This window comes from Camelina sativa, chromosome 6 (assembly GCF_000633955.1).
Source record: "Camelina sativa cultivar DH55 chromosome 6, Cs, whole genome shotgun sequence".
Lineage (NCBI taxonomy): Eukaryota > Viridiplantae > Streptophyta > Magnoliopsida > Brassicales > Brassicaceae > Camelina > Camelina sativa.
This window is the reverse complement of record NC_025690.1, coordinates 18158175-18185488: the sequence shown is the minus strand read 5'-3', so window position 1 is coordinate 18185488 and position 27314 is coordinate 18158175. Positions and strand designations below refer to the sequence as shown.

The 27314-nt window shown below is 34.4% G+C and overlaps 5 protein-coding genes across 8 annotated transcripts in view; 2 read left to right on the top strand and 3 right to left on the bottom strand.

Moving 5' to 3' along the window:
• On the bottom strand, nucleotides 1773-5417 carry LOC104792102. Its single transcript, XM_010518150.2, has 5 exons — nucleotides 5325-5417; nucleotides 4033-4099; nucleotides 3424-3663; nucleotides 3289-3336; nucleotides 1773-3169 (listed from the first exon to the last, which is right to left on the bottom strand). Exons 3-5 carry the CDS (start codon nucleotides 3512-3514, stop codon nucleotides 1857-1859), a joined length of 1452 nt encoding a protein of 483 aa, XP_010516452.1. The 5' UTR covers nucleotides 3515-3663; nucleotides 4033-4099; nucleotides 5325-5417; the 3' UTR covers nucleotides 1773-1856.
• On the top strand, nucleotides 6489-7580 carry LOC104792101 (zinc finger protein GIS-like). The gene has a single exon (XM_010518148.2). It carries the CDS (start codon nucleotides 6571-6573, stop codon nucleotides 7342-7344), a length of 774 nt encoding a protein of 257 aa, XP_010516450.1. The 5' UTR covers nucleotides 6489-6570; the 3' UTR covers nucleotides 7345-7580.
• LOC104792100 (putative metal tolerance protein C3) lies at nucleotides 15761-18057 on the top strand. The gene is made up of 8 exons (XM_010518147.2): nucleotides 15761-15850; nucleotides 15958-16158; nucleotides 16264-16454; nucleotides 16546-16744; nucleotides 16850-17028; nucleotides 17103-17253; nucleotides 17345-17481; nucleotides 17722-18057. The coding sequence occupies exons 2-8, from the start codon at nucleotides 15960-15962 to the stop codon at nucleotides 17896-17898; spliced, it is 1233 nt and encodes a 410-aa protein (XP_010516449.1). The 5' UTR covers nucleotides 15761-15850; nucleotides 15958-15959; the 3' UTR covers nucleotides 17899-18057.
• Nucleotides 20303-25502, bottom strand: LOC104792098. 3 transcript variants are annotated; one of them, XM_010518144.2, is made up of 8 exons: nucleotides 25006-25502; nucleotides 24413-24781; nucleotides 24079-24341; nucleotides 23668-23809; nucleotides 23157-23528; nucleotides 22909-23040; nucleotides 22687-22815; nucleotides 20303-22607 (listed from the first exon to the last, which is right to left on the bottom strand). In XM_010518144.2, the coding sequence occupies exons 1-8, from the start codon at nucleotides 25096-25098 to the stop codon at nucleotides 20559-20561; spliced, it is 3549 nt and encodes a 1182-aa protein (XP_010516446.1). In that variant the 5' UTR covers nucleotides 25099-25502; the 3' UTR covers nucleotides 20303-20558. The 3 variants fall into 3 exon arrangements, with proteins under 3 accessions (XP_010516446.1, XP_010516448.1, XP_010516447.1); XM_010518146.2 differs by having other exon boundaries at nucleotides 24085-24341; XM_010518145.2 differs by having other exon boundaries at nucleotides 24079-24338.
• Nucleotides 26614-27314, bottom strand: part of LOC104792097 (E3 ubiquitin-protein ligase SINAT2) — a 6310-nt gene continuing 5609 nt past the window's right edge. For both annotated transcript variants that reach the window (XM_010518142.2, XM_010518143.2), the window contains one exon: nucleotides 26614-27138. In XM_010518142.2, coding sequence (XP_010516444.1) covers nucleotides 26979-27138 — 160 coding nt within the window. In that variant the 3' untranslated portion in view covers nucleotides 26614-26978. The remainder of the gene's footprint in view (nucleotides 27139-27314) is intronic.

The following is a 27314-nucleotide window of genomic DNA, read 5'->3' as shown; positions in this document are numbered from 1 at the left end:
CAATCTGGTCTATTTTCACTTTCATTTATGACATTAACAGTTGATTAGCAAAGTGAAGAGCATGTATGGACCACTCCTCTCATTCTGTCTCTACTATCGAGGCACTACTGAAAATCTTTGCATGAGAGAGAGAGAGAGAGATGAAAGAAGTAAAAGATGGGTCCTTTTGCGAGATAATTCTCGTCGACCTATAAGTGGTAACATCCGGTGTACATATGTGATGAAAGAGCAAGAGTAAGTGAGTAACCTAATAGCTTTCACGTACTTTCGTAATGGACGAATTTATTTATTTACCTAATAACTTTCACCTAGTTTTATGCTTTTTAATTAACTTATCATAAATTTACCATGACTCCATATAGATCTGCCCTATCATTTTGTATATGTTTCTTCCAATTTCAAAGCTTATAATTGAGTTATTGTTAGTTTAAAAGTTAAAAACTCATTTTTTAGTAACCCTATAAAATTGATGATTTATTATATTAAAACTGATTTGAAAACCAAAAGAGTTCTAATTTATTGAAAAAAAAAGAGTTCTAATTTAGTTATATATCTGTCATTTTAGATGCTTCAAAAATCTAATTCATATCAAATGTGTAGGTAGAACCGGCACTGAAATATAAATTCTTAAATTTCTATGAAAAAGGCTTTAAAAAAAAACAACAGACACTTAAAAATCAGTATTGAAAAGAAAGACTATACTATACTATTATTATATATATGTCCTAGATTTTAAATCATCAGACACAATTCAAATAAATATTGAAAAGAAGTCTTTTAAAATCGAAAAACTAATGAAATTGGAATTGAATGTTCGTAATGTAAAAGCACTTGTGAGAAATTAATAAGAAACAAAAGTAGATATCACAGGAACAAATGGTTCTCAAGAAAAGTTGTTTGTTGGCAAATGAAGGAATATATACAAAAGCTACAGTAATTTATTGTATTCATAAAAACAAAAAACGTACATTACTAGTATTTTTGTTGGAGGAAGCTTGATACAAACAATAATTACTATTACTCCCTCTGGTTTAGTTTACTTCACGTTTTAGAGTAATTTTTCTGTTTAGGATTACTTGTCGTTTCCATTTTTCAAGATAACATTTACAATAAAATTCCCAAAATAGCCTTATTAAAAACTAACCTTATTCAAAACTAACACAATTTGTAATTAATTGAAAAGTCACGTAATTTGGTCATGTTGGATAATACGATGAGTCACTTTGTTCTACTTATAAACATACTCACTTTTCTTCATTGTCAAACATTTAGAGAAAATGGCAAATTCATTCAACAATTTCTTGAAGGTGGAAGAAAATCATGATGTTGGTGTAATGGTTCATGGTTTTGATCTCAACAAAATCCCTTTCGAAGGAGAACTTGACTTGAACGAAGAAAACGCTGATGTCGATCCCATCCTAATGCATGATTTTGATCTTAACAAAGTCCCTTTGGAGGAAGAAAAAAAAGAAAAAGAAGAAGAAGAAGAGCTTCATTTAGGTGTAGAGATTGCTCATGTCAATCCCAACGTGGTGCATGATTTTGATCTCAACCAACGCTATTACGGCGACGGAGAACTTATTCCAGATATGATATTGCATATTCTGAAGATTAATTGCCCAAAAGTTTTTTAGATTTGAAATCCATTGTAAGATGATTTCATTGATGTTCAATTTCTTCTATGTCCTCCAATTATCAATGGAGTAATAAAAAAATTTCTAGTATTACTAGAGTGACTCTTTATATTAAGGAAATCTGAATAATGCTTATGATAAAAAAGAATGGGAAAGACTCTTTTTATTAAGGAAATCTGAATAATGCTTATGATAAAAAGAATGAGAAAGACTAAGCAAATCTCACACTCCTAGCTGGTTTATTACATTTTCTACTATAGTAGAATTACATATTATTTGTGAAGGAAGAAGACCCTCTTGTTCCAACGCTTCTTTCTTCATATGTGGGATTTTATAGTTATTAGATCCTCCAATTCTCATTGTTTCTTGCATGCACAGTTGCAGAGTTAAGAAAATGTGGTTTATCTTTCTCGGTGGATATGCTTCGAAAGACGTAGTCACCGCGTGAATAAGCTCTTCAATGTTCTTCGGACATACCTTATGTTGTAATGCTTGGATAGCACTAAAAAATCCAAGATCAAGAACATTTAGATCTGGAGAATTTGGCGGCTGACACATCAATCGAATGTCAAAACCATTTTGTAAAGCCACAGCTTGAAATTCTACATCGCTCGGAGCCATATGCGTTCTTGCGTTATCTTGTTGAATAAAGATAACTTTTCCGACATCCTCACTAGGCCATTTCTCACGAATCTGGGGAAGAACTTCTTCAAGCAAACATCTTCTTATGTCGTCTCTTTTAACTGATGTAATGGGTTTTATTTCCATAGTCCCAGCTTCTCTGTTTCTACTCCGTCTTTGTGCAGCCTGAAAAGTGACAAAAGGAAAAACCCCAATCTTTCCAGAAAATGTTTCGATTCCTTCATCATTGAATCTCGGACGAGCCATTGCAACCAACATCATAACTTTTCCAATGAAGTTCTTACTTTGACATGTCCGTATGGGGTCTTCTTCTTCAGGAAGTAGATAGTAGTTCTCTTTTCTTTTGGTCATATAGAACCACTTTTCATCAATATGCACAATGTTGTACATATCAATAAATTTTGGTTCATGATTCAAACTGTTAGGATCCAACATTGATAGGCAAAACCGTAATCTAGCTACCTTGTTTTCTTCTTTCAGATGTGGTTTCAGAGCATTGGAATGGCGTCGTAGAAGGCCTTCTTTCACACGTTTATATAGTGTTGAGTGACTTATCCCAAGGGCTTCAGCCAACGTCCTCAAAGTCGTCCGTCGATGTAGAGGTGTATCAATGATTCGTTGTATGTCAATAAGAATTTTCTTGCGCCCACATCTATTTTTCCTTCTTTGGGACACATCAACCAATACACCAGCGGGAGTGGCTTTAGCTTGTCTCCATATTCTTTGAACCGTTCGAATATGCATCCTCAGTAAATTCGATACCTCTCTTTTGGTACTTTTACCCAGCTTTCCATTCACACTCCTTTCAAGTAAAGCGTTATACACTGCCCACCTATGAGCATTACTGTAATCCCTTTTATTTCTAGCTGTGATGTTACCATTTGCGTTAGGACCTGCTCCAAACCGTTAATTTTTTATAAATCAGCACACATATCATCATGAAAAAATACATACTTACATTATACTTGGAATGTATATACAAGTTATATTTCACGTTAACAAGAAAACTTACCTTGGTCTCCAACTAAGTGATCTTGATTCTCTTCATTTTCGTTTGGTCCTAGTCCAAATGGAAAAAATATGAATCGACATCAATAATACTACATGTTTCCCAAAAAAAAAAAAGACAACTAATGATTCAATTTACCTTGGTCTCCAACCATGTGATCTTCAGTTTCTTCGTATAGCTGCTCGACATCTAACTCTATTATTTCAGAATCCTCTTCCGTTGGTCTCATGTTGAGGTTGATTAAAATGGTACTTTCAGAAGATGATATAATCCTTACAGTAGGATCGCCACTTTCAATATTTGTTTCCTCAGCCACGGGAACAGTGTCACCTTTCTCTCTAAAATCTCCATATTCAGAATCATGATCGTCACTATTAGTTGGAATCGAATTCAAATCAAAGGAATGATTTTTATTGTTTGAAGGTGAAAAGTTTAGATCAAAGTTAGCCATGGAGAATGATTAGTAACATGACATGTTACAAGTAATATATAGACACGTAAAAAAAATTGAATTGTAGTAGTGGGAGTAAATTTTTGCCTCCATTATTTTCATTCTTCTAAGTGAAAATTCTTGTTTCCCTCCATTTATATTCTCAAATTCTTAGTCAAAACGTGTTTATGTATCCCATTAAATTGGGAAGAATACTAAAAGGTCAGGATTCCAATCATTAAACCCATAAAAATCAACAAACAGATGCTAATTGATTCCATAAGAGAGCATTTGATCTGAATTACTAGCATTTGTACCTTTGTTAGAAGAGCCTTTACCAACACTTACTAGGACTGCTGCCACGATCAATTTGATTGCTTCTGCCTACAATATGTCAATGGAAATGGTAAGTTAAACACATTTGACTTTAAAATACAAACAACACCATGTCTGAATATGATCGAGCTACTATGAATTCATCACTATCTCCTTAAACCACTAAAACTATCAGAACAAAACAAGCAACCATCTTGAGAAGCATTTTATCATCTTTTGAAAATAAGGAAACAAGAAAAGACAAATCCATCACTGCCATGGAGGATAATTACAGAAGCTTTTAGATAGACCAAGTGAAATGTTATTCAGGTAATCACATAACATGTCTCTAACTTAAAAGTTATATATGCACTAGCTTAAATACAAAGCTCCACATTCGGTCACAAAAGCATGACCATAAGAACAGAGAAAAGAATGCTATTTGTGCTCCAAATGCCATTTAAGAAAAAAGCCCCGACACTACAAAAGCAGAACTGTTCTTGTTTTGAGCTGTCTATAAGGAATAGTATAAATTTTCAAAAATGATTTACTCGGTTTCAAATGGCAACATGATTTACTCGGTTTCTCATGATACAAAGGAATACCAAGTGTTGCAAATAAAGCAAGCTCAGGTGTAACCACAAAACCCTTAATGCTGCAAACAAGTAAAAAAACATTATGATATTGGAGATTAAACAAAAAGTTGTAACATAAGCAAGGCGTCTGAGGAGCTCAACATCAATACACTCATAATCATTTCTCTGCCATGAGAAACAAAACTAGAAGTTAATCCTCTCATTCAACAGGTAAAGCAGAACAACACTGTTCTGAGGCTAATGAACATAAACAGGAAAGAAGTGAAGAAAAAAGTCATAATGATTATTACGTCACAGAGTACTATTGAACAAAACAAGAAAACAATACTAAACTCTTCTAAATGGTAATTTTCAAAACTCCACTCAGACTCAACAAGAAAGAATTACGACTTGAACAAAACAAAATGTAACCACATCACTCCTTGTTTGTGACAAACAAACTTACTCTCAATGGAAGCAAACCTATTGGAAATCAAAGCCCAAATCAAATCTGAGAAATCAATTAACTAATTTTACAAAACCTAGTGACTTAGATTGTGTGGTTTATCATTAGAAGGAGAATAATTCTTAGCCGTCTTGCTTCGTTACTCCATATATTGAATAGAAGAGGAAGTAGTAGTAGAAAAAGAAACAGAGGAAAATGAAGAAGAAGAAGAACTGGAAGTGATTGAATAAAACAAAGAATTGAGATCAATTACATATTGAAGTCCGTCGTCGGTGGAGTAAGCAGCAGCCACTCTGATCGGGTCCGTCGTCGGTGGAGTAAACAGCAGCCTCTCCGATCGGGTCCGTCATCGGTGGAGTACACAACAGCTGCTTCAATCGAGTCTGCCGCAGGTGGAGTACTCAACAACCGCTCTAATCGAGTTTTCACCATCATAATCACGCCGGCGTAGCTCAGAGTATATTTACTTTTTCATCTTGTTTTCTGTATTTGTTTTTGGATTTAGATTGTAAAAACAAAAAAAATTATGTATGAAAAATAAAATTGTAAATTTGTGTTATTTGTGAGGTTAGTTCTGTCAATATACTAACTTTCTTAATCCACGCAAAAATTCCTAAAACGTCAAGTAAACAAAACCGGAGGGAGTATTATTTTTCTTGGCGCAGTTTTCTCCCTACAGACTAAAGTTGAAGTTTTCATTTGGGCCATGCGGTGCATGATTGACCACGATTTTTGGGATGTGACTTTCTTTACGGACTGTTTCGATTTGGTGAAGATGATGTATTCTCCTCATGAATAGCAGGCTTTCGCACCATATTTAGAAGACATAAAGATTGACAAGGAGGAGTTTTCTTATTTTTTTTTGGTTTATGTTTCTCGTAATTCTAATGCTAAGCGGATTCTTTGGCACGCTAAGCGCGCGCAAGTCCGCATCATGTTTTGTTTGTAAACAATTTTCTTTCAAATTGGTTCGTTTGAGCTGATTATTTTGTTGACAAAAAAAAGTAAATTGTGGAATATATATATTTTTCATAGGAAGCTTTAATATCATATATATACAGTATAGTCAAAGTCAATATAATATATAATCCTGCTATTGGTCCTGGATCAACATATACTCTATATGGATCCATAATTTTCATTGGACATATTAACACAACCATGTACATCGTTAATCATGACTTAAGTTTTTTTTTTTTGATAAAGCATCATGACTAAGTTAAATTGCGACTTTTACATGTATGTAATCTGTTCATCACTCTTAAGATAACATGGATAAGCTATCCACCTTTCTTTGGCTTTGATAATTAGAACTTAGAAGTTATCAATCCTTCTGACCAACAGCAAATAAAAATATAAATGAATTGCCATAAAAAATGGGAACCAACCAGTTTTATATAAACGTTGTCTATTTCTCTGAAGAAGTCAGCCTCACAACTCTATACCACTCATTATTCCTCTCTCTCTTCTCTTGCTTCTCTCCCTCTCTCTCTCTCTCGATGGACGAGTCTACTGGAGAAACAGATACTCAAGACTTAATGAACGTCGACTCCTTCTCTCAGCTTCCTTTCATCCGCCGTCCTAAGGATAAGAACTCTAAACCCATTCGTGTCTTCGGCAAAGATTTCACCGTCGGAGATTTCTCCGGCACCAGTACCGGTCAAGAAGACTACTCCGATCCCTCCCAGAGAAAAAATAAAGAAGAAGAGGATCAAACCGGAGATAACGATAAGAACAATAGTAGCATCATCAACAATAGGAGATTCGAGTGTCACTATTGCTTTAGAAACTTCCCTACTTCACAAGCCCTAGGTGGACACCAAAACGCTCACAAACGTGAACGCCAGCTTGCCAAACGCGGTGTTTCCTCTTACTTTCATCATCCTGACACTAGCCTTTACAGTTACCGTCATTACCCTTCGTGTACTAGCAGTCCATTGACCGCGGCTAGGTCCTATGGAAGATACTTTTATGGTTCTCAGTCGTCGGCGTATTACACACGACCGAGCTATTGCAACCAGTTAGGACTATGGCGTGTACCACGGGATTCTTCCTCTGGCCTTCAAGGCATTTATAACTCAAACGCAGCGTTTACTAGTAGTTACATCTCTTCTTCTTCTTCTTCTAACTCAACATTATCGTTGTTGGCCGGCTCTCAGACGCAACCACCGTTACAGGTGGGTGGCCCCGGATCTCAGACCCGAGCTTCTTCATACCGGTACGGCTTGAGTCCTAATGTGCAAGATCATGTGAGTCTCGATCTTCATCTTTAGCGATTCCTAAAGAAAAATAAAACTTTAAAGACTTTTTAACCTATTCCGATCCGTAACCTTCTTTTACTGAGTGTCAAGTGTAACTTACTGAAGAAAAAAATTGATGGGGTGTTTATTTTTCTGAATTAGAAACGGCACGATGTGTGTGAGATTCACGTAATTTGTTTCGTTTAATGTTCATCGATCTTTTTTTTTTGTTCGCTACACGTGCTTCAATGAAGGAAAGGAATTTATCATTTTACGTGTCCATATTTATCATAGCTGTGGAGTTAAGCTTCGAACACTATTGTTTCAGGGAAATTGTCAGTCAGAGTAATATACTAATATACTCAGATCGATTTTTACTGTACGAAAATAATTAAATCATAGAATGTAGCACTGTACCAAAGTAACAAATACAAAAAACAATATAAGAAAAACAGAAGATAAACATCTTGAGTACAAAAATATATTTTACGAGGTTTGAAACGAATCTAGTGCACACTGGACTCATTAATTGCCATGTCTTGGAAACAAATTAAAACTCAAAATTGGTAATAAGCTTAGATGATGATGATGATGATAATAATTTGGTGCGTTTGGGTAAGTGAAGACAATGGACAAGACAAAATGGTAGAGAGAGACAAAGTGAGTGAAGTGGTCCATAAACACACAAATGTAGAGTCTGCGATAGAGCTATTCTTCTCTTAACTTGCAAATTATTATTATTGATTTTTTACTTGCAATTTCTAGTTAAAAACATTTTTTTAAAAGCTAATTAAAGCAAAGAAAAATTCCTCAATCTTTTCTACTTTTGTGTTTATTTCTTATATTTTCTTTTAGGCAATCCAAAGGAATATATTAATCAACAAATATATAATATCACAATCAATGAACTCGAAAAAGTTGTGATTCACATATAGACCCGCGGTAGACTCCACATAACAGATGCTAACGCGAATGAGTATGACGGGTTGGTCTTGTTGCATTCAAAAGGACGGATACAAAATTACTAATGATCTGATCAAAGAATGGCAATGACCAGAATTGGTTTTTATGACAAAAAAACATGGAAAAATCCCTATACCTAATTAACCACCGTAGTTTTGTTATGTTAAACTATCAAAGCAAAACATTAATAGATATAGTTGACAACGTAGCTAGAATTTGTTAATATCATCAATAATCATTGATTAATACCCTCCATCAGTATAATGCAGCAATTCGTAAGCTAATCTGATTCAATCAATTATCCTAGGAAAGGAAATGGAAAAGGATATGCCAAAACGACATATTTGGACACTCTATTGGCACAATGCAGGTAGATGCAACATCACAAAAACTATTTTCTTGTACTTTTTCTCTAACCAATTACATGTCTACAAACATTGTAGCATGATGGCTAAGATATAACTAACATAAGTCATAAGTGACACCAACCTAAAGCTAAAAATAAGTTTGAGAGGCTAAAGAAAGTGACATTGCGATTTTCCTGACCTGAAGAGTTTAGTTGCGGAACAGTTTCCATCAGTTAAACAGTGAAGGGACCAGATGGTGCAACTTCAGCCTGTAGAGTCAAAAGTGAAGTGATAAGGTTTTTCAGATTCATTTTAGGGACACGTTTCAACTTAACTATTACAATAATAAGGATGTTTCAATTGTCACCAGGAGTAGTAGTAACAAAAACAAAAATACAGAGAATGAAAAGACGTATCCACCCTCCCAGAACAATTCCTCAGCTACAAACAGTTCTAGTTAAGAAATTACAGGAGAGTTTTTATGGGACATAATAGGACGTTTAAGGAAATATTGTCAAAAAAGAGTTAACATCAGTAGTAGCAAAAAGTGGACCTACCAGTTACTGCAATTAAGAGGGAAGCATGTGATAAGTGTACAAACTGATAAAGAAATATAGTATGATTTCTTAGAGGACCACACTTTTGTGTGCTCAGTTTTTTTTTCTAAGATATGTGCAATATAACTTGGTTGAATCTGATCAAGAACAGTGACCCCATACCCCTAGGAAAAAAGTTGCAAAAAAAAAAAGAACAGAGGATGATAGTTCGAACGGTACAAATCTCAGAGCACTAACTGACGGTTTGGGTAGTAAAGTTAAAGGTACTTAAGTAAAATAACATGTGGTTTGATAACTGAGATGACTGTTTCCTTCTGAATTCCTAATTAAGTTACAACATATCAATGCTTTGCATGCATCCTTTATTTTTATGCTCATCTTTTGGTGATTGAAACTGATCCGCAACTAAAAGTCTACAGTTTGAAAGGCTGCAGAAAGCTATGTATAATGTAATGTATCAGACTGTAGAAGCAACCGTATATAATGGCCATAACTGAATATGTAGGTAAAGGTATCTACCGAGGCTCATGACTGATGATTTTAACTTGGCCCATGATTTGAAGATACTGTAGTGTTTAATCAAACAGTTGCAGCATTAAGCCTTGAACAGGGTAAAGACACAGTATTAGAGAAAATGGATTTATGATACATATATATATATATATATGCATATAGAAAAATAGAGATTTGAATTAAGATCTTTGCAAGCTGGATTGCCACAATCATGCTGCATAGACATAGTGCAAGTACGTACATATATCGTTGTTTACTTTGTGCAACTGCATGACTTTACTTTAGCTAATCTTTCTGAAATTTAAAGAAACGTGTGTGTTCATAACTCTATGGCATGACTAGCCTGCAGAGAGAAGTCCATTATTGTGAAGCCCCTTGAAGAGGGCAGGACGGATTTGATGTGATTGTTAGTTGGGAAAGCTTTGAAAGTGCCTAACCAACCAAATTCCATATTTTTCAGAGGAAAGTTCTTATATAGGGATATAAGTTCAGGTGATTTCAAGCTAAAAATGGCATACGTTTACAGCAAATGAAAACACTAATACTAGCAGTAGCAGCTAACCTAATAGCAAAGCAACCACCATCAAAAAGGAAGATATCGCAATATGTATAAAACAGAGACAAAATTAATGAATTTGGTGGGAAATGTGAGTAAATTAGCTAATCACTTTCATGTACAAGAGGGTAATAGGTGTAGTTGTACAGTATATGACAGACTTTAATTTGTATTAACAGTAAAATTGTGAAAAAAAAAAGAACATGGCTCTTCAATATTGTTACTTTTTTTTTGTCTTTTTCATTTTTTTTGCCGTCTGCTCTTCAATATTATTACTAAAAGTGAAGGTGAGCAACAAAATTTAAATTCAACGGATGAAGTCAGAGCATTACAAAAAAAAACCATAAATCTAAAGCTTCCGGACGTTTTAAAAGCATACAATCAATGTTTCTTACACAAAACGTGGACGAGGCTAAGAATTGAAAATCATCTTTACCTCCAACAGCATCCCTTGCACTTCAGTATCCAAGTACACCTACTGACAAATAAGGACAAGAAACAACAAACAAGGACAAGACACTTATTAACAAACAAGGACAAGAAAAGATATGATGCTAACCAAAATTACATGCTCGATCGGAACTAAGGAAAAGGGCATTTCCTACAAGAAAAGAGAGCCATTTTGACACTTAAATTACTTATGCAGTTAGGTCCCTAAGAAAAAAGATTAAAAAAGAACACTTGACAATGAGAGAATCCTGTGAGGTAGCTATTGAGAAAATGAACAGCCCTAAGCAAACCAACCATATCAGAACCAGCGTACAGGATAAGAAATACCTTGCTAAAATAGTTTAGTAAAACCACATGAACAACCGGGGTTTAAAGCATCCGAAACTCCAAGATATGTTAAGTTTGCTCGAAGATTTTGATAGTACTTGATTATATTTTCCCCAACAGAGTATGTCTCTTCTTCAGGAAGGTACAGTTCAATATTTGTAAGCCACAAGCAGTACTGGAAAACATCTAGAAACGTGTCTGTACGTAGGCTCTCCAAGTGACTCATCAGTAGGATGAGTGTTGTCGCTTCAAGTAACACTGTACTATATATTACATTGTTCTTTCCCATACAATGTGAAACTTATGTATATATACCATGGTACGGTGGTTTCATAACAATGCCCTGTAAGTATTGAGATGATGATAATGGGGATGTTGATGGGGAAGGCTCTCTAGTTGTCTGTTTAATTATTGACAAAAGTGAGCACTGAGAGATGTTAAGGGCGATGACTCAAAAAAGAAATCCACATAAAAAACAAACAAAAAATAGATTAAGCTGCAAATCCAAAAAAAAAAAGGGTTAGAAAAGCCTGCTTCTGGTTCTGGACCTTCTAATTGAAAGCAATTTGATGATGATAGCTTGCACAAGAAACCCATTTGACCTAAAAACTGCCTTAATTGACTCACGAACCGGCCGGTTCAATCAAGAAGGCTCGTCTCGTGAATTTCAAACCGGACCGAATTAACAATTTGGCCGATCAGATTGGACCGTTCGCCATCCCTTTGCCAAAATTTGGATTTTCTGCTAGCCGGCTTAATAAGGAAAAACCACATGTAGGCCCATTACAGCCCAATTAATTTGTTCTTTTATTTGGGCCTACCTAACAATCTGATTATTTCCGGTTCAAGTTAACACCGGTTCACGATTTTTTTGGAAGCTAATTTTTTTTACTTTTGACGAGTGAAAACAAAACATATTTTCAAGAACATGTAATTTGATTCCAAAATCATCGACATATTAACTTTTCTGGTGATCTATATGCATTCATCGGCTTACACACAATCCAGCTCGGTGTTCTTAATTTTAAACGTATTGAAATTGAATAAAGAATTAAAAATGTTATATTCATGTAACGCCAATAAGGCCATATTTTATGATCGAAGGGAATGGCTTTCTGCATCGATGGTGAGTGTGCATCAATAGCATCAAGTTGGATCGATTCGAATCGAACCAAGTATCTTCTGATTTTGTCTCATGCTATTTATTACAAAAATAACGTTTTCTATCCTTTTGTCTTCTTCTCTACTGATTTTTGCAGAAAATTTCACAAAACTCCTTAAACTGTGTAGACTACACGAAACACACAACCATACTTTTTAGCTAACTGTATGGTTTTTTTTTACACACTATATGTATGCCACAAATATAAAACAATTTGAGTTTGTATGAGGGTATAGGATTCTGCTACTTTAGTATAACTTCAAAAATCATTTCCTGAATATTCATTTACAACAACATAGATAAAGTATACAAAAATACACATTAACTTTTAGTTAACTTTATATTGAATTCATCATCATCAAGCGATGATCATTTGTCATATATTTTGAAATACTTCTTATTTTTGGTGATTGACATTCGTGATTCGTCATCACAAGCATGTTATACTTATCGAGTTTTTCATTAACGCAAACTCCAGTCACAAAAACTTGAACATTTTTTCAAGTAATACTCATGGATTTTGCTTTTCGCGATTAAAATTGTGAAGATTTTAAACTGACAGCAAATTGTTCTTTAAATATTTTCTTTTATAAAAATTATAATATAAAACCAATGGCACACATTACAACATTTTAAAATATTATCTAGAGGAGATTTTTGGCGGATTAGACATTGAAATTCAGAAATTTAATGAAATTTGAATCCATTGTAGCATGGACTATTGGGTGCAGACAAACATTCACCGATTGCCTTAGCCATATGTGACTTCAATGTTATCGGCTCAAATCCACGGATATTGTTAGCGAAAGCAAAAACAAAGATCCATTGTTAGTTTGGTGTTTTAAAACAATATATTATTGATCATGCATGGCACACATGTAAGTTCTTTACAAACGGTACCCGTTTTTCAACTATTTACTTTCAAAGATTATATATATACTTTATATTCGTTTGACGAAGGTACACAATCAGAAGATTGGACTTTTGGGGTAGAGTTGATATTTTAGTAAAATAGGGATTCATCAATCTTATGAGGTTCATATATTTCTATAAAGTATATATATCATCCGTACATATTACCGATCAAGAATGATGAATCACCCTGGTATCAATACTGATTCATGACTTTAGTTGACATTAAATAAATTATATATGTTTAGATCTTTGAGATGAAGGATTTTAAAGTTATATAACTGCACTTTCACCTAAATGATGGTGACAAATCGGATTACAAGTAATTAAGAAACTTTCGTCTGTAACGCATACAAGACTAAATTTGGTATTGGTGTAGAATACTCTAACTGTAGTACATGATGAATACATCTTTCAGGTTTTGCGATCCTGTATATGGAAGCTATTTTATTGGCGTATTCTAGACTCTCATAACTAATTTTGGCCAAGACTCCCATGCTTATAGCTAGCTGCTTGAACTTTGAACCAAATATAATTCACTTCTATATTGAAATCCACGTATTGATACAGATGAAGCGGGTTCTGGATTGAAATCTCTTAATTAGTTGCAAGCTTGCTATTAAATCTTTGGAAGTAGTATAGTGGTGATATCAACTTAGAGAAAACCAAGAAAAAAAAATAATAAGTACTGACAATTATATATGATGGTAGGCTGGTAGCCAATATGTCCTTTTTTTTTTTTTTGACAAACGTTAATATGTCCTTTTAGAGACACAATATACTAGATAACGTTGAATTTAAAATAGTGAATAATTTTCAACCTGTATGATTCTAATTGTAGTTTAAAAAAAAAAAGTCAAAGAAATAAAGAAATCATGTTTCTAATTGTAGCTTCCAGGAATGTTCCTAAAGTCTCCTGATGGGATATATTGATTTGATCAATTGAATAAGAGTGCGTAACAATCACATATATACTCTGGGACTGGGAGAGATTGTTGCACCAACTCGTTGTTCAAAACTCAAGCGTGGTTGTAAACTTTTAGGATAGTATATATATATAAAGAACTCTACCAATAGGTCATAGAGCGTTTTAACTGTAGAGATCTACCAATAAGTCATAGAGCATGCATTTGTAACTTTCAATTGTGGAAAATAACATTTTCAAGAAATTCTGTAAATTCTTTGAAAACTTAATTATATCAAGATTTTTTATTTAGAATTTGTTTTATATATTAGAATAATAAAGAAATGTTTCAATATATAAGTTATAGAGGCGTTTGTAGCTGTAAATTTGGTAAACAATCTATAAATTTATATTTTATATAATTCTCTCTCTATATAAACAAAGAAAGCTATCAATAATTTATGGACTGTTTTTCCTAAATTTGGAAAAAAAATTACATCATTTTTTCATTTAATATAGAAGAAACTCAAAAAAGTTCTTCATATTTGCCCATGTTGGGATTTTCTGTTTTCCCCTTCTTTGTTGACTTACCAAGGTCTCACAGTTTATATAACCCCCAGTTATGACCAATTTTCGACTCCTTTTGGATTAATTGAAAAAGTTTCAAATCAAAGAAGTTTTTGGAAGTTCATGACGTGAGGTAATTTATATATATTGTCGAACGTTTATATTAGGCTATTAGCTATATCTATATGTGTCAATGTGTGAATTAACAGTCAAATTAACATGATTAATTAAGAATAGTTTGATATGTGATGGTAGTGACTACTAAGTTTTATAAATGTGGGTATTTGTCTATATATATAATTACATGTGATGTCTGCAAAATAATTTTTAATACTCCGTACGTTTTAAAATACTTATCATTTTAGGCCTAACTTTTTGTTTTATTTTAGTTGTTGTTCTTGCTTTTCTAATGTTATTTTTAGGAAAAAAATTATCTCATTTGCTCCTTAATAAATAAATAAACAAAAATAAATCTTTTAGAATTCTAATAGTCAAATAAAAATAAAATAGAACATTTTTTTTTTAATTTGTGTGAAAAACTCTACAGTGACAAGTAATAGAAAAAGAGGAAGTAATAGTTTTTCACAGATACAAATTATCATCAATATGTTCTCAATATAATATTAATTTAGTTTGATAAATATATTATATATCTAAAGGATGTTGGACTTAATATTTTACATTCTTCTATTTTCAACGCTCATTTGTCTTATTTATTTATTTGGATTGATCTTACTTAATGTGTTATTACTTATTACTCCTAATCAAGTAGTAATAAAAGTTTTTAAATCTTTTAATGATTATTAATAAGGTTTCAGTTAATTTGTATCTATAAATCTAAATTTTCTTGTAGAAACACTCTTAGCATATGTGTCAGCATTATCCAAAATTAGGGTTCCGAGAGTTATCATTATTTGTGCTTTTCAATTATAGTACAACTTTTTAAAACTACACGTGTCGTTGTTTTCCAAATTAAAAAAAAAGTTGACATTGTCATGTCTCCAAAAGACAAAATGGTCACGGAACAAGAAGCTCCTGATTAAGGCATGGATCAGACAAGCATTGTTGATGCTTAGGCATGTGGGCAAGTACCACGTCTGTCTCTATCATCATTTTCTTATTCCAATACAATAGTTTATTAATTATAACCCCAAAAATTCATTGAACGCAAATAAGTTATCTTATATTTCATCTATAAAAACCTATCTCTGTGTACAATCCTTTATCTTTTTTTCTTTGTTCATCATCTGCAAGCATAAAATTTTCTCTAGATATCATCCGGTATATATATATTTTTTCTTTCCATTTAATAGTTTTATATATTAACTATCCATGCCTTTATGCTTCATACCTATTTTACGATGATTTGGTTTTATATAATTTTCCAGAAATGGAAGTCAACTGTCAGGAAACGCCGTTGCTTTCGTCAAACGATCATGAGGCTGTTGATCACAAATCGAAGTTAACCGGTATGGTTTCTGCTATGAAAACCAATTTCTTCACGGATTTGCCTCAAAAACTTCGATCCAAAATCGATCCGGAGAACCCTTTTCACCTTGATGTCTCCAAAGCCGTAGGCCTCAAAGGAGGTATATGTCTTAGTCTTACTTTATAAGTTTAGATAATAATTGTCACAGGACTCACAACTACTATACCAAATATTATATGTTGTTTAAATATCACATTTCTAATAGATGAAAAGGAGTACTACCAAAGACAATTGGCAACAATTAAATCCTTTGAAGAAGTAGAAAGTTTCATAGCTCGATCAGATGAGTACATCATCGATGAAAAAGAAGAAGAAGAAGATCGAGCTGAGAGAGCTGCACAAGAGCTTGCCATGCAAATCTCCAATTGGGCTAACATCTTTTTACTTGCTCTCAAGGTGTGACTTTATCTACTTATACTGAAACATTAATATATAACATTGTTTTCACTATGATGATTTTTATTTATCAAACGTCTACAATGTGTAGATATATGCTACGGTAAAGAGTGGATCCATAGCTATTGCAGCATCGACTCTCGACTCTTTGCTTGACCTTATGGCAGGAGGGATACTATGGTTCACACATTTGTCAATGAAGAACGTCAATATCTACAAATATCCCATAGGAAAGCTTAGGGTGCAACCCGTCGGAATCATCATTTTCGCCGCTGTTATGGCTACTCTTGGTATATAATATATATCCTTTCCGAAATTTTATGAAACTCTAAACTATATATTATAATTGATTTGATGGAAATGTAATGCTAAATTAACCATGCACAAATGTGTAGGGTTCCAAGTGCTGCTTGTGGCAGCTGAGCAGTTGATTTCAAATGAACCTTCCGATAAAATGAATCATGACCAACTGGTTTGGTTATATTCAATCATGCTGAGTGCAACCGCTATTAAACTCGTCTTATGGATCTACTGCAAAAGCTCGAGAAATCATATTGTTCGTGCATACGCAAAGGTAGATATATATGCATATCATATATTCTTATAATTTCATGTAAAACGAAGACTAATTGATGAAGTTTGGTATAGGATCATCACTTTGATGTGGTGACAAATGTTCTTGGATTGGTCGCCGCCGTTCTTGCTAATGCCTTTTATTGGTGGCTTGATCCATCTGGTGCTATTCTCTTAGCCATCTACACTATTGTCAACTGGTCCGGGACGGTTATGGAAAATGCAGGTGAGTTTGTATTTGAACATTGTCGTATTGTTCGATTTAGTCGCAATAATTGAGATTTTCACAATGAGTTTTTTTTTTATTGTTTATATAGTTTCATTGATCGGACAATCAGCTCCTCCGGAAGTACTACAAAAATTGACGTACCTAGTGTTGCGACAAGGCGGGGATAACATCAAACATGTGGATACTGTCCGTGCATATACCTTTGGTGTTCTTTATTTTGTTGAGGTTTGTCTATAAATATATCACATAAGTTGGTAATCAATTTCTACTTAGCCATAATTTTGCGACACTTCTGCTACAAAATCGCCATGATTTTTTTTTTAAAATAAACGTGTGTATGGTTCGTAGCTAAACAGACATAGCAACTTATCAAAGATAAATCTTTGTTAGGTGCTTACACTCGATAAGATTTATATAACAAACTATATAGTTATGTTAATTATTGTTATATGTGTGTATTGGTAGGTGGATATAGAACTGCCAGAGGATTTGCCATTGAAAGAAGCTCATGCAATTGGTGAGACATTGCAAATAAAGCTCGAAGAACTTCCAGAGGTGGAAAGAGCTTTTGTTCATCTGGATTTCGAGTGCCATCACAAGCCTGAACACTCTGTACTTTCAACAATCCCCAACGATTTATAAAGATTATATACATAGTAACATATATAACTTTGTATGTGTAATTTGCTTGTGTTGTTGTTGTTGTTTCTTTAATATATATTGTACTATATATGTGACCTCTGCAGCTTGATACGTATGAGTTTTCTTCTTTTGCTATTGAATTTTTGCTTTAGTGAACAATTTACGTTTACTTTACTATTTCTTCAACTCATAAAACATTTTATATAATCTAAAATAGCATGCTATCAGGCATCAACTTTTTTTTGGTTATATCCTTCTTATATTAGATTGTTTTAAATGCAAATTTTAATGTTTGGGTTGAGAATTTGCGTTTACTCATTGTACAATATATAACACTAGATGAGGACCTGCTCGATGTGCGGGTTTAAAGTTTTATAAATGAAATTAAATTTATTAAAATTTGTTGTATGTTATATATAAATTTTATTTTTGTTATAATATACTGATTTGTATCCACTTACAAATATTTTATGTATATTACTATTAAAAGTATATTTTTTTACACCTAAATATACTCTTGTATGTTACAAAAATATTTTTTATCACCATCTAGATATTGTCTATATAAACACATTAAGCCAAGTATATTACTTTCACTTCTGCATAGTTTTTTAATTACTAAAATAGTTGGCTCAAAAAACATTTTGAATAAAAAATATATTACATAATATATTAATCAATGATGTATCATCATAATAATGTATGACCACCATGGAGAAAACATCGGCTCCGCTTTCATCCCTTATGGAGAGAACCTTGCGTCCAACCTCCTCCATCATAGAGAGAAGTTTGGCTACGCCTTTCTCCCTTGGAGAGATAACCTTGCGTCTAATCTCCTCCACCTTTCTCCCTTGCGGAGATAACTTTGTGTCCAACCTTCTCTATCATAGGGAGAACCTCGGCTCTGCCCTCCTCCTATGTGGAGAAAATATGTTCATGTCTTTTGCTATTTCAAAATGGCTTGTTCCGACAAGCAAAGAAAGTGGGCCCTACATCTATTCTCGGCTTGTGGACCAACCCATATTCGATGGCCGGTTTGTTACGTCTGAGAGTCTTTAAAAACTTGATTACCGACTTTAAAAATCAACAAATGATATTTTCTTTTGTTTTGTCCTCCCTCGCACAGTTTTGACAATCACTTCCAGAAAGGTCACCCATCATGAAGTTCTCTCAGGACCATTGACTTAAAAAATAAGTGCATTTTGGTGATGTATGTGGCTAAATCAATTATTTTAAACATTTCCGCAAACCAGGATGTCAGAGTCTTTGAGCTCCTATGGATCTATCAACAACGATTTATTTTTTCCAATCTATCTATCTATGTTTACCGTATGCTTGTGTTTGATTAGCCTATTTTATCAATTCATTAGGTTGATGAGCTTCTATTCGTTATCTCCCTTTGGAATTGAATGAATAATGGTAATAATTATGTTTGCAAAAAAAAAAAAAAAAGGTTTATGACCAACCAATCAAGGTTGAGAAACTGAAAGAAAATTAATTTGGCATAATTAAAGAAACAATAGAAAATTATAAGCATGGTAATATATGAATCCCAAATCATTCAAAGATTAAAATATAAATTAAAACATCCAAAAATACTACAATAAAATTTAAAATACAGTATTAGAAAAATAAGACTCATATATTAATCTAAACTATTCCCAACCGAAAAAGGAGAAAGTAGTAGAAAATTTTGGTTTAAGAAAATAGAAAAATTTACTTTTCCAATAAAATATATTCCCAATTAAACAGAGTTGAAAGCAATGTTTTTGAATAAATTATTTAAATATGAGGTGATATTTGATTATATAGAAGTGAGTACAAAATTTAGAATTAATAATGAAAAGTATATTTTCCTTAATATTTTTTTCTATTTTTTTTAATTAATCACTTAAAATTAAAAATAAGTAAATAATATTATAATTTTGAATTTTATGAAATATATATATAATCTCCTTATAATTATTTTAAAAACTTTGTTTTTTTCTAAATTCTGAAATTTTTATAATTATATTTTTAATTTATTAATATTTTTTTTAAACAAAATATTTTCTTTTTGTTGTAATCAAATTCTTCATATTAAATATTTACACATGTCAAAATCTCAGATTGATAACTTGACACATGTTAAAATCTTGTTAATGGCTAACTTTCAAAACCCAACTTTATATAATAAGATTCATTTATTTTATAATTATTTTTTGCAATTCTTCCGTTTACATTTACAATTCACACATTAATTTGTGAAAAAACTAAAACTATTAATTTCATATAAAAAAAAGTTATTATAACATGTAAATAAATCAATTCAATATCTTATACTACATGTTATACCAATCAAATTCAATGTGGTATATCTTGAATAAACAACAATTTATTCTGTTTCAAAACACTAAAAATCTCGTAGATCTTAACATTGCTCTATATCAAATGAAAGTATGAAACAATGAAGCAAATAAAAAAAATAAACAGAGTACAAATCCAAACGTGAGAGAAAAAGTGTAAACTATAAGGAAAAAAGGAATCTAAAAAAAAAGTTTGAAATTGAAAAGCTTTTTTTTGTTTGTTTTCCGGACGAATAATAAAGTTCCGGATGATACAAAGTATGAAACCCCTCACACTCCACAGTTTAAATCAACAGCAAACCCAAAACCGTTAACTTAGAATAACGAAAACCTCAGCCCATTGCTCGTTGCGAATAAGTTATACTCCTCAACCTCTTTGCTCTCTTTCGCTTTCATATCGCTATTTCCAACAAGGTTGCGCAAAACCCCGTCTTTGGAATGAGCAGGCTTCGACTTAATTCCAGTGGAAAGACCCACTGGTCCACTGAAATGGAACAAGGAGAAGCTGTCTTCACTTACGTCTTGTGTTTCCGGTGGAGACAAACTGTTTAGTTCCACTGGTGGCTCAAGATTCTGAGCTTGGTCCTCGGTGTTGGTTTTGGAATATGGATGGAACACTGGAACTAGCCCGGGATTGAAGAAGGGAGTTGCTGTATGATTCAATGGGTTACCATACTGCTGCAAGCACAGAGGGGAATCTCCGTTCATACTATATCCGAGCGGACCTGTGTAAAGATAAGGATTAGGGTGAGGGAACGGAATTAATCCGTTGCCTGGAGCTGTGGGCCAAGAGACTGGTGGTGCTTGATGGAAGTAGCTCATTGGTGAAGCAGTCTGGAAAACCGGAAACTGTAGATTCTGGTTTAGCAAATGAGGAAACATGCCTCCTTGTGGTTGCACATCAACAACACCGTGTGCCATGTTATTGTTACTGTTATTATCCGTGTTGTTCCCAGTTACTACGATAGGAGTTTCACAAATTTTACTCTTCCCAGTAGTATCTGGTATGAGGATATCGTTCTGTGTACCAACAACTATATTCTCTCTTCCTTCAGACTGCAGACTGGCGTCTTCAGAATCAGATGTGGAGGAGGATTCAGAGTTTCCGTTGTTTGAAGAAACCGTATTGCTCTCTCCCTCGCTCAAGCATGACGAGCAATTGTCTGAACTTGATGTACTACTCATCATAGGATCTTTCAAATGCCACCCATTCTTTGTTTCCCCAGACTCCGTGCTGTTGTTATCTTTAAGCTTGATAATATCCAACTTCTCTATAGCCTTACATTGAGACAAAAGGTCAGATGAATTCTCAGCGATAGTGTCTTCTATCTCTTCAGTCTTAAATGTCGAACATCTAAGTGCTACTTCAGTGTCAGAGTTGCTTCGTGGATACTTTTTTGGCTCCATGGGCTCCCAAACTTTTTTTGAATGTAGTGAATCTCTTGTAATAGAAGGATTTGGACCAACTCCCACCCTGCTTTTAAGTCTTAACTCACGAGTATAGTCTGGTTGAGTATACCTGTTGCCTCGGAACACTGGCTTGGAGGCATCAGGAGCAGAATCTGAATTTGATAAGATTTTTGGTTCTCGCATGCTTCTGGTTGCAGAGATGTTAGGTTCTACTTTTGCCCGGTATTCACAACTCGGTTTGCAACTGCAAGAATTAATGTCAAACCTCTCACTGTATCTGTTGTCGCAACATTGAAACTTCTCATGAGACTTGATGCCATTCAGGCCACCAGTCTTTGAAGCTTTCACTCTTAACTGTCTGTTTGACCCATTGAATCCCCTTGAAGGCAATTCTAATCTCTCATTACGGAATCTTGCCTCTGACCTACTGACAAAAGAAGCATTATCCGAATATCTGCGTTTATCTGACCACCTCAAAGCATTATCAGACTGCACTTCTTTCCAATAACTAGCATTCTGGTAGTGAACAGGTTTTTGATGATCACTTGTAAAGTACCCGTTCTCATCTTCAAGATCTGTAATTTCTTTGTCAGGGCTGTCACAGTAGTGGTTTTCCGTTCTTGGAGATGGGCAGCCATCCAAACACTGTCTTTCTTGAACATCAGGAGAACCAGGTGGAGACAAATCAGCATCCCCCGTTTCAATTTCTGACTCCTCACAGTTTATAGTATTGTTTGTCTCGTCATCAAGGTTTGGAAGATCTTCTTCTTCCCTTGATGAATTCAGTAGCATGTTTTTATCGCTGCAATCAGGGGTTTTCTTCTCTTTGCCTTTTTCTTTTTCCTTCAATCTATCCTTTCTGCGAAGTTTTTTTTCCCTTTCTTTGGATCTTTTCTTCTCCTTCCGCTCCTCTTCTTCACGCTTTTCCTTCTCTTCTTCCTCAAGAAGTTTCACCTGCATGAGTTAAGACAATGGAATTGTTGGATATAATCTTAATGAAATTGCTTTGAGAACATTACGACAGAATGCCTACCTGTTTCTCCAAGGTAATAATTTCCTTGCAGGCAACATGTACACGTTGTTCCAATAGTTTCAATGTAAGACATACAAAGATACTATGTGCATTTTGCCGAGCGGTTCCTTCCCTGAATGCTTTTTCAACCTAAGATATAATCAATAACTGTGAAATTAGAAACCGAATACAGCACCAAATAATAATAATATGTGACTTTGAGGAAACCTATAACTACCAAACCTGTTCTTTAAAAATAACTGTTGCAGCATCTAGAAGAAACTCTCGAGCCAGTTCTGGACTTTTTGCATGCTTTTGTGGACGGGAGCATTCCCCATCAAGCTCATTCCCATCTTTGTCCATCATCTCTTCATCCTTTTATAACACAGGAAGCACAGTGATATCGTTTAGAAAAAAGAAAAGAATAATACTTTTGCAATCATAAACATTTGAGAACTTTGATTTAACAAGATTATGAAAAAGGAATCTACCTCTTCTTCCTCGGCCTCTTCAGCATGCTCAAAAAACTTTCGGATGCTTTCCCCTCTCTTGATTGAAACAAACCCATCCCCAACAACTAACCTACCGTGCACGCAGTTTTGACCTTTTAATGCGTGGGCTTTGACGGATACCTCCGACCAACGGCCATCTAATTTATAAGCTCTAAGTGTAATGTAGCATGAATTTAAACCACGAAGGTCTAAGCCATTGACTTGAACTCTCCCATTCATGCCAACATTTTCAAATTTGAGGATATCACATTTTCCTTCTCCAGTTCCAATGGCCCACTCAAAGTGATGGTAAATTCCAGCGTTGTCAGCAAACGTTTCCCGCCAATCTGCTTGCACCGAATCAATGGTTACCTGTAACAATGCAAGTACATTTGTGATCCCGTCTTGCAATATAATCCTCTCTAGAAATATTGTAACGTACTTTTCGAAAACCAGAATTCTGGACTACAGGAACCCCATGTAGATGAAAAGGTTAACAAAGACTAATTACCTCATATTGGAAGGCTGTATCGGCAACACAAAACCAGGAGGTACACCGAGGTTCTCTCCGCATTCGTTTCAGTTCCTTGAGCTCTTTAAACTCACGGATAACATTTCGCCTGCAGTCTCTACAAAACCTCTTGCTGTCGAATCTGTAATTTGAAAGGTCCATTTGTTATTAAGGTCGAGAAAAAAAAAAGTCTCCACAGGGCCAGAAAAGGAAGATTGTTGTATTGCATGACTTGGTAGGCACATCCTCAAAATCCAGAAATCGAAATGTCAAGTCATCTTGCAAATCAGAATGAGATGACTAAAGTTGTAACATTTCCTGTTACCCATGACCCAGAGATCATGTCCAGAAACTTCTCAACTCAATTTGTCGTAGAACATCAAGAAAATATCAAATCAAATAATAACATACCTGTACCTCAGTCTCTCCATGAAATCCTCTTCCTTCATCTTCAAAAGAGATTGTCGAGTTTCCTCGCTGAGTGCGGACCAGAAATCCACCAATGTATCACAAGAAAGTCTTGCAGTATGTAGAGCACACGTCTCTCTTGTTCCATGGCATCTACCATAGCTAGCCATTCCTTGACTTATCCATCCCCGGCCTCCACCACCACAAGCATCGGGATAAAGCAACTCACGTTCCCGTTCTCGAGCAGGGGCACTGTCAAACACCTGCTAGAACCAATAGATTTAACTAGTTGAACTGGAGAGGAGAGCAAAGTAAGTAACCGTTGCATGGAACTTACATTTTGAAGTCCCTTGAGAGACTTTGCATACAAATAGCAATCAAGAAGTGTGAGGGAGCCATCACGTGTCGTGGTGAGACCTCCCCAAGGATGAACAGACGGATCTTGCATCTCATCCGAACATCCGTTACTGACAACTGAGTTACAGTCGTTTTGAAATTTGGAGCTACCTGATTTGTTGCAAGGAGGATTCCCTAATGATCCCTCTGGATGCAAGGACTTCCCATGCATAACAATCTGCATGAAGCCTTCGAGAAGAAGGCCGTTGCATCTAGAACAATACATGTTCTTACGAGCTTGCTCAAACAGAGTCTGTTTGTCAATCTTGAGGAGCTCCTGCCTAGCTTTCGGCGACAGGTCACTCCAGAACTGCACACAAGTTCAGCAGAGAAATGTGTCTTTTTTAAGTAAATGATTTATAATCATCAAAGTCATTTAGCTACACCACTATGTGTATAACTAAGATCTGTGAGATAAAAAAGTTGGAGTGATACAACCAAAGCAAAACATCTCGAAGCTAAAATAAGAGGCAAAGATCCAATCAGAGCTAATCAAAGGTCCCAAAAAAAAAAATGGGGATAAGGGGGAGGTACCTTTTGGAGCTGATTGTAGTTGACTCCATCGATTTCCTTTGACCAGAAGCCAAAAGAGTATTGGTCATTCCTCTGAGCTAAACCAGGCATCATTTACAGTCTTTTGTATTCATCAACCAATGTTTTCATTATCTATCGCTACGGTTCCCACCAGACTATCCCAAAAAGTAACCCCAAATCCTATCCGATTTAATTTGGTGGAATCGAAATCACCAAATCCAATCGGAATATAAAAAAAAAAAAAAAGCAATCGATCGCGATGAATCGGGATTCTGATTAAAAAATAAAGAGAGAGCGAGGGAGAGAGTCTGATAATGAAATTTCCCGGGAAAAACTCGTGTGTATGTGAGATCCTTGGGGGGGATTAAAAATGGAGAAAAGCCGGCAAATCAGGGTTCTTCCCCTTGTGCTCGATGATGATGATGATGATGATGACGATGACGATGAGATTCGCGGCTGCGTCAATATATTCTAGAGAAAGAAAGAAAGAGAGAGAGAGAGAGAGAGGTGAGATTGTTACTTATAAAGGAGAGAGAGATTAACATTTTATGTAAAAATATTTTAGAGGGAGCGGTTAAAATGTGCAAACGATAACAAATTTATGTTATCATTTTTTTTTTATTTTTTTTTTGGCTTTTTCTAACATTTAGGTAATAATATTTTCAGAAAAAAAAAACTATTAGATTTTGTTTTGCTTATTTGTTTTTTTTTTGATGCGTGGATGTTTGTTTGTTACCTTTCCTCTAATGAATAGAATGTGTATGTGTGGGTATGGTGTTGTCATCATGCTGTAATTGCTATATCTTCTTCTTTCTTTTTTTTGCTATCTTTAATATATAAAGACCCAAAGAAATATACTATCAATGTATTATACGTATTTGTCATACTATCATGTGACTATCGTATTTTATATTTAGTAATAACTTGTGTACGCGTTTGTTGACACAATTAATAATAATTTGCATATATGATATATATATATATATATATGTATATTTATTTAGATTTCAAAAAGTTACTAAAGAAATATAAAATCGAAAGTTTATTGCTTTGTATTTAGTGTTTTTAATGTGTCATATCATGATCCATTGTTTGAATTTGGTAGGATGCCATTAAAACTGCATATATAAGAAAATAGTCAAATTTTAGAAATTGTGGTGGGATATATGTGAAATTAGGTTTTAAAACATGAAAATTCATTTGCCAAGTGTCATTATGGTAAAAAAGTAAAAAAAAAAAAAATTAGGGATGTCGCAAGTACTCTTTTATTTTAGGTTCATAAATATGGACGATATGTCATCAAATGGAGCTGAGAAAATGCTGAATGATCGCATTACCCACCTGCTATAAACATACAAGTGACGCGTCTAATCTAATCATCACAGTTTTATCTTCTGATTCATCTGAAGAAGCTTGGTTTCCCCATCAATGACGATGATGACTTGCATGCTCAATTCCTATTTTTCTAAGTATGTTAATATTGATGCTAAATGGACTAGTAGTGAAAATGAAGAGCTTGTAAACAAGCAATGTTGGACTCATCATAGAGTCTAAAGTCTAAACCTGATAAAAATCACCACTGTAAAGAAAAAAAAGAAATTGCACCAATTTTTTTGGAACCTGGTTTACAACAAGAAGAACATAGCCAAAATCATGTCTTACTTTTTTTCCTACATTCCCTGTCTGAAAAGCACAGAAACCCAACAACAACAAAAAAAAAACCAAAAATTACAGAGATAATATAATTTTCTTGCAGCCACAAAATAGTAACAATGGCTCCCTCCAAACTGATTCATCATAGAAGATTATTATCATCATCATCATCTCACTTCATTCCCACTGGAGAAAGACTCCATTACAAAAAAATCCAGACAACAAACTTCAAATCTTCCATATGATCATTAGCTCTTCATGAGGCTTTTCTTATGTACATCATTTTTCAATCAATTCCCCATTCTTGTCTTCGTTTTGGTTTACTCCTCTTTCCAGATGCGACCGGTCACTCTCAACTTGAGTTCTTGCCTATCACCTCCAGAGAAGTAGAGTGCAAGGTTTCTTGGTATGATGAGTCCGTCTTGACTGTCCCGGACTTTCCTGTGACTGTCACGCACGCTTCTAGGGATCCCCTGCCATGTTAGTTTACGTCCATGAGCTCCTACTTCCAAGCTGTAACTGAACTTCTTCGCCTCGTTCTCATCTCCCATGAAACGAAGGAATGCCATGTACACTGGAGCCATCCCCAGCTGGAACGCCTCAAAGTGTAAACAGAACTGTCTCCCAAAACAGTTGAACACCTGGAAACAAATTTA